This window comes from Penaeus japonicus, unplaced genomic scaffold (assembly GCF_977035675.1).
Source record: "Penaeus japonicus unplaced genomic scaffold, GWHDUDI00000001_assembly GWHDUDI00000025, whole genome shotgun sequence".
Lineage (NCBI taxonomy): Eukaryota > Metazoa > Arthropoda > Malacostraca > Decapoda > Penaeidae > Penaeus > Penaeus japonicus.
In genome coordinates, this window is record NW_028234427.1 from 14,373,097 (window position 1) to 14,381,226 (window position 8,130).

At 33.0% G+C, this 8,130-nt stretch overlaps 1 protein-coding gene across 2 annotated transcripts in view; it reads left to right on the forward strand.

The window, feature by feature from the left end:
• Positions 1-5,470, forward strand: part of LOC122251771 (uncharacterized) — a 22,238-nt gene extending 16,768 nt beyond the window's left edge. Inside the window, exons 9-13 of one of the 2 annotated variants that reach the window (XM_043013890.2) lie at positions 503-663; positions 857-1,030; positions 1,334-1,582; positions 3,484-3,672; positions 3,777-5,470. In XM_043013890.2, the coding sequence (XP_042869824.1) occupies positions 503-663; positions 857-1,030; positions 1,334-1,582; positions 3,484-3,672; positions 3,777-3,995 (992 nt within the window). In that variant the 3' untranslated portion in view covers positions 3,996-5,470. Of the gene's footprint in view, positions 1-502; positions 664-856; positions 1,031-1,333; positions 1,589-3,483; positions 3,673-3,776 lie in introns of both variants that reach the window. The other variant, XM_043013889.2, reaches the window with a different exon arrangement.
• Positions 5,471-8,130: the final 2,660 nt, after the last annotated feature.

An 8,130-nucleotide genomic window follows, 5' to 3' on the forward strand; every position in this document is an offset into this window, starting at 1 on the left:
ATGCCCTCTGCAAGGCATCTTGTTCATGCAGCATTACAATTCTTGATAGTTGGTAGGCTTTGTCCCACTTCCCTTTGTTCATCACTTTTTTCACCATATCATAAATACCTGCAGCATATGCAGTGAAGAAATGATTAGTGTTTCCAGGTTATAGTTCAAATAGTTTGTAATAGATGAATAAGGTAAAATATAATAAAAAGCAGATAACAACTCCAAAACTGACAAACATTCCTCATATATACAGCTATTAGTGAATAGCAAGCATTCTGTCAAGTATATTTCAGATGTTGCATTACTAGATTATATATTTCTATTAAACCACATATTTTGTGTGTGCAATAAAGAAATTTGATTATGCAACAGTACGGCAAAGATCTCTGACCATTTTTGCACTTAGTCTCTTTTCTGCATTTATCACTGACTGAGCCTAGTGTATAAAATCTCAAAATAATAAAGATTTTATAATTTTTTGCAATTTATTCCATGTTTGTTTTGCTTTCAGGAATTCAGTACATGATCAATGAGAAGACCAGCAACTGTAGCATTCAAGGCATCCCACTCACCGCTTTAGATGCCGTCCCAGCGGAAAACCAGCACATCCGCCTCCGCCATGCTTCTGAACTGATTTCAATTGATCCCAACATGTTCATCTACAAGGGCACAGTGAGTGTGGAAAGGGAAGATTTGATTGTAACATTAATCTCATCATTTGTATGAAATTCAGATGGGATTGTATATTTCATTACTTTGATAATGATTACTACACAAGAATGTAATTTTTTCCTCTGTGAAAACGTGTCGAGCAAAACAGACGAGGTGTTGTTTTTATCATTTTTTTTTTTTTTTTTTACTTCAGAGGCGTGTGCGAGGTATTCTCTGTGACGTGTGGGTGGCAGAACGAGGTTTGCGGAAGGGTCAGTATTCTACTGTGGAGATCTACTTTTCTCATGAGAACTGGACCGTTGAGGTGGAGGTATTTAACAAGGTCCACCAGGTGCCCATTGGAATATCATCGTATGTCGCCGTTGCTGTATGTATTGAGCAGCTGACGTTTAAGATGAGAGGTGGATTGATCAATGAAATTGTGAATTATATGTGGAGGTCATTGGAATGTATTTATTGGAAATTTTAATTGTTCATGTTAGTATGACAGTATATGATGCCAGGAATATCTATAAATCATTTCATGTTCATATTGCTGTGAAGCCTACCACTGCTCTCATTCTTTACTGCTTTTTTCTTGTGATTCTATTTGTATCTCCATGTTATTTGAAAATGTTTAAAACATAAATACTATCTGTATCTAATCTCATTCAAATGTTTTCTTCAACAGGACAATCCAAGTCATTGGGCCTCTGTTGTGCACACTTTCTTCTATCAGTACAGCGATGGCCATCCCTCGTGGCGACACTTTGACATCTCACCCTGCCTCAACCGCATCAATCGCATTTTCCTCATTCTTAGTCTTGAGGTTTCCTACTCTGAACTTGTTCACTACAATCTTGAAGCTGCAAAGAATTCTATTCGGAGAGCAGTCGCTGGGATAGCTGGGGTGTCTCCTCTGCGCATCACGGACCTGTTTGTGAGTGTTGGTATTACTATTTTTTCTGTTGTTTGATGATTAATTCTCAAAACATGCTGTACTTTGTGGCATATGAGGCAGACTGGCATTTAGGGCATATCATAATCTAACATGAAGTATGTTAGAAAAATTAAGCTGAAGGAATTTTGATAGACCCTACCCTGGGAGCTACCTCTCACCCTAGACCATGGTTGATACACACAAACCCTTACTTTTTGGGTTATTTCATGCCTGTTCCCTCAAACTGTACAGTATTTTAAAGTACACATGATATTTTCCTGTAAGCTATGGCTAGCAGATCTTACATCTGCGTACTTGTATGACAATGTCAGACTCACTCAGTACTATGAAAAGAAAAAAAATAACCCTGCTCACAGATGTTTATAATGTAACCATTCCATTGGTTGTAAGAATTTGATAACAACTGAAGCATTTCATACTTCAATATTTTTTCCTTTCCTTTTTTATTTCTAACTTGGGCTTTGTATATACAGTACCAATGACCATGACTAGGAGGTGGTTTTCCTGACCATTGCTGGTAGTTTGAAGAGTAACCACAATTACTTACTAAATAGTTTTTTTATTGATTTCATTCAATATTTTGGTTGCTGTCAAGTAAAATTATTCATGCAATACCTCATATTACATGTTTATTTTAAAATTGAGATTGCAAATTAGGGTAGGCCCCAAACATTGCTGTCACTGTAGGATGTTGCATGATTTTAAGGGTCACATTTTAAGGAATAAAATGCAACTTATGTGCCACAAAATATGGTATATAAAATGGATAAATTTGTATTTAAGAAATAGAACTAACAATTTAATAAAGAGTATTTCATTGTTTCACTTGAATAATCAAATTGCCAATATATTGATCATCATGAAATATTTGAATAATGGTATTTTATTGATATAACTAAGGTAGATATAACTAATACCATACCAAAAATGAGGTACCAGAAACTCAAGTAGTTGCATTGAATGTCAAGTAGCAAAGATTATCCTATCTTACGATGTGAAAATGTTTTTGCATAAAGATAAACTTATAATGATACTAAATATTTCTCAGGTGTCAGTTCATAGTAACTTTGTCCCAGTCTACTACCTCTAACCACTCCATTCTCTTTTTAACATATTTTTTTTTACTTCATAACAGTGCATACAGTTTAATAGGATAATAAGTAGTCTTTTACTATCAATTACTAATCTACATGATAGTGTGTTATAACAAAAAAACAAAAAAAAAAAAAAAAAAAAAAAATTGCTGTAAATCCAGTATAATGCCCTATGAACATGTAATATTACCCATGTAGGTCTCTTTCTAGAAAAGATACTGATATTCAGTATCAGAGAAATATTATTTACTAGTTATAAAATAACATTCAGGAAGTAATATACATTGTTGTTTTCAGTTAGGTAGGGTATGTGTCAGTGACTAGGTCTCTTTCTAGTAAAGATACTGATATTCCTGATATCTCCTTTAAATAACTTTATTGAGCATTTATTAATAAGTTAGATTTCAGAATTTACTTGTGCAATTCCTAAAACTCCTGCATAGAAGTTGATGACCATATAGTATAAGCATTTTATATTTACTTATAATTTTGGCTAGTAAGGTTATTAAGACATAATAGAATAAAAAATAAGAGGAGTACAAAGCAGATTTGCTGAAATTATTGCATGTAAACCTAAACTATTAGATCCTCATGGATTAAGATGTAGACATTAAAATACCCCATGGTTAATGCTATAGTTGACTCTTGTATCTCGTTCATCTTCCTTTTATATTTGATGTAACAGATTACTGAAGTGCCCTTAAGTTTTATCTTCTTTCTCCTTCTTCCTTTTTTATTTATTTTTCATATACCAAATTTTAATGCTTCTTTTATCTCTTTGGACAGCTGAGTAGTCGGCAAGCAACAGGGGAGGTGGATGTGTGGTTTGTGCTGCTAGAGAAACCCGATGTGACTGGGCCTGTTCTTACACCCCGCCCTCAACTCATGATGGCTGATGCATACAAACTTCTTCATGATATTACACATAAGCATAATGTCTCTGTCAAGCTTGACCTGTCTCCCAAGAAAAAACTTGTAAGTAAAAGTTTCTATTCTTCTATGCTCTGTGCCTAATGTTGGAAAAATTGTATGTTCTGTCTTGTTGCAGTATATTAACACATTCTTTTTTATGTCGCCAGTTTGTTACTATCAAGCGTGGATCGCTGGAGACAACAACAGAGGCTCTACATCCACACATGCGGCACCGATCCTTGCGGTATCTCAAGGCAGGTTACACCGCTGGCAGCATGGCTGGCCTAGGATTTTCCATGGCTATTCTTGGCACGTGTGTGGGAATTTTTGTTGGATTCTTATTGTGGAAACGTCATACCTCTGTTCCTTATCAAGTTACAGAATGACGCCGAGGCTTTGTTGATCTGGATGGCCCAAGCATTCTAACATAATGAAGTCTCTTTAGAGTTGTGGAAAGCTGTTTCCATTATATGAAAAGTCAGGATAAGTTGTTACTAGAAATTTATAAAAAAAAGGAAAAGAAAAAGAAGCCTTACCACTTTCAGGGCACTGTCATTGGAGAAAACCAGACTGCATATTCTAGTATGAAAGAGAAGATTTAAACATTTGTAAAAGTGCATACTCGATCTAACTTTATAGAAAATATCCAAAGCTTTTCCTACTGATAATCCAAATTAATTCTGGATTTGAGGAAGATTTTTTTAGAGAGAAATGGGGCACTGGAAGCTAAAGTTAAAAGGATTTATGAAAACATTCTAATCAGAAGGAATTTGCGCTGAAATTCCTAAGTTGATTAATTTTGTGTCCTCAGTTAATACTAAAAAATATATAAATTTCTGTGTGGAAATGAAAATACTTTCCACATTTTAATGGCAATAGTTACGTGTGCTACAATGTGAGGAATATTATCTAATACCTGGAAATGCTCAACTTCAGTGATTTTCTAAACTTTGTGTGCACCAAGACTACAAGACAGTAGCATGTGTACTGACTTTACCAGTATTATTTAATGAATATCATTGTATTTCTACATTTGGCCAAAGAAATTAGGAAACAGAACAAATATGAAAGTCTTATGATTCCCTGCCAACACAAAAAACATTATTAATGACTATCAGCAAATAAGAAGATTAATCCATTGATAAGAAGAATACCCAGTGTCCACCATAGTTTTGTTTGAATAATTTTACCATGAATTTTGAGGGGAAAATACCATTTCTATCACTATAATTACCATTACTAATGTTATTATTACTATCATTATCATTGTTATGATTATAACATTAATAACAATGATAGTAATAGAAATGAAAACTTTTTTAGAATAAAAATTCAGGGAATAAGGGTAACAGATGGGATCCAGTGATTAAATGCTTGTGGATCCATGTATGTATAATAAAGAAAAGATAAAACAAAGCCACAGTGGACAATATATACATGCACTCATTCCATCAGTGGGTTAAAGATTTTCCATTTTGTTTATCACACACACACACTCACTCTCTCTCTCTCTCTCTCTCTCTCTCTCTCTCTCTCTCTCTCTCTCTCTCTCTCTCTCTCTCTCTCTCTCTCTCTCTCTCTCTCTCTCTCTCTCTCTCTCTCTCACACTCACACTCTCACACATACTTACACTCTCACACATACTCACACTCTCACACATACTCACACTCTCACACATACTTACACTCTCACATACACTCACACTCTCACATACACTCACACTCTCACATACACTCACACTCTCACATACACTCACACTCTCACACACACACACACACACACACACACACACACACACACACACACACACACACACACACACACACACACACACACACACACACACACACACACACACACACACACACACACACACACACACACACACACACACACACACACACACACACACACACACACACACACACAATAATATTAGGAAGTGTTGCCAAGTGTTATTTGACATTACCACTTGTTATTATTGAAGAAAAGGGTGTATGATATAGTTTTAAGAGTGCTTCCATAACTTTGGTTACTTAGTAAATTAAAAGACATACTGGCTCCATTTACTTGTTTTCTACTTTTATTTTTTTATAGGAGAGAGGAAAGTTTGTGATGAATGCAGGTGCTGGGTAATTGCATCAGAATTACAGAATTATTTGTTGAACTTGAGCGTTTATTTGCAATTTGTCCCATAACTACTATCTTAGATCATACAACCTCTACAGCCTCTGCAGATATGTTTGTTACTTCGCTGTTTGTTATTGAAATTTGGTATGAAGATTTTCCTTTATTATGAATTAATATAAATTAAGGCAAACAGATCAAGTAGGTTTTTTTTATTAATTTAAAATAGATAGTGAAACTACCAATTAGAGTAACATTTACTAACAAGATGTATTGTAAAGAAAATTAACTGGTCACAGATCCACATTTCTGAATTAATATTATGGCTAAAAATTACTACCTCATGTGGTTGGAACATGGATATTTACTTTTTAATTCTTTAAAAATCTAAATACGTTTGCCAAATTGTATGAAAAAAAAAGAAAAAAGGAAGAAATGCCTGCAATTAGTTTAAATATAGTGTCATATCATATTTATTTATCAAAATATTGTTTGCATGCATTTTAAATGTATGTATTTGAACTGCATGGAATCTCTGAGAATGTTTTGCAATACTGACCTTCAAATTCTCACCCAGATCACCATGACGTTTGTCAGCGGGACTTGAAATGATTGCTAAGTCACAACAAAAGGGTTTGGTAGTGCATATATTTATGACATATAGGGAACTTGATACTTTGCAAAGGTTCGTCTGTAATGTCACTTATGGCATTATTAGTCAACCAAAAATCATATTGAAGATTTTTTCATGTGATATTAGTAAATCTCCCATCCTTTTGGTTAAGCTTTTATGGTTGGAATTCCCTCTCATAACTGAGGTATTTCATCATCAGTAAATTAATAATACTCTTGTAATAATAGTAAGGATTATAAGATACAACAGTTGATGATAGTAGTAATCTTTACCATTGCCTTTATGTAATATTTGTAGAAATAATAATATTAGTAACTTGTCAATAAAGATGATATTAATAATACTGATGAAACAATATATTGATAATAATGATAACAATATTATTATCTTTACTATTATTGATATTATTATTTGATATTATTTCTGTTGTTATTCATATAATTAACAATCATATAAAAAAAAATCAAATGTGAAACTCGCTTTAATGATATATATGTTTATTTAAAGAGTTGAAAAATATTGGAGGCATACATCTCCAGCATCAAAGCTTTAAATGCCATCATCATCATTATAGTCATCATCATTATCATTAAAATAACACAATATACAACATCAACAGTACTTATTTTGATCTTTGCTTTAAATTACCTTAATGATGAAAGGATCTCTTGCTCTGTCTGCAATCTGTACTCATCATTTAAGCAGAATTTACTTTATTGTGTTTGTGCTGTAATAACTTTACAAAAAACATTACTGTATGTAAGATTAGTGTTTTATGGACATCATATTTTTATGTTGATGTTGTTAGTCACTTTTATTACCATTATATATATATACATAGTTATGTGTAAATACACAATAAAAAATGAAATTACCCCCCAAAATAAAAGCTTATGAGTTCATGACATAAAGAAAAATCAGCAGAAATGGTATTTAACATGATTACTTTTCACAAGAAGCATGAGTTAGTTATAAAAGTCAGAATTGCAACGGACAACCTCACACTGCTTAAATGAATGTCAGTGCTCTGTTGTCGTCTATATATTATTTGGAAGCTGGGGTTCATCGGAAAGACGTGATCATTTTGCCTAGTGTATCTATGGATGATTAGGTGAAAGTGACTGCATGAATATGTTTATATGTATACTATTATATAGGAAATATAATCTGATATTGACATATCAGACACAACCTTGATAACAATACCTGGCCTGTAAGTAATATAGCTTGTACTTACTGCATCATAGAAGATTTGATTTAGAATGATTTGAAAATATACAGAAAAATTAATATTGTATGATGTAGAATGGCAGCTTTAGCAATCACTTTGGAACTTCTAACATTTCCCAACAAATAAATGAATATAAGGAGCAAAAAAATATATCAGTTATAAAGTATTCTCAACAGCTATGATGTTACTGTATTAGATCAATGACAGTTAGAATTTACTTTATTGTAATATCATTATTAACAAAGATGTAATGTACAAACTTCAAGGTTTTTCAGTATCTCGACAAATGCAAAGTTTCAGAGCACAATTACCTCTCAGTATTTTTCATCCGTTATTGCTTTTTATGAATGAACTCAAACCTTTTGAGATTATCTTCTAAATGCTCAAAGAAAATACTTTGATTTTATGAGACAATAATTTTACATTAGCTGCAAACTATACAAGGTAATCATTTCTACAATTTTGAATTTTGCCCAGATGCAGTTAATGGTAAATACTTTGCTCAAAAAAAACTTGGTACTGCATCATG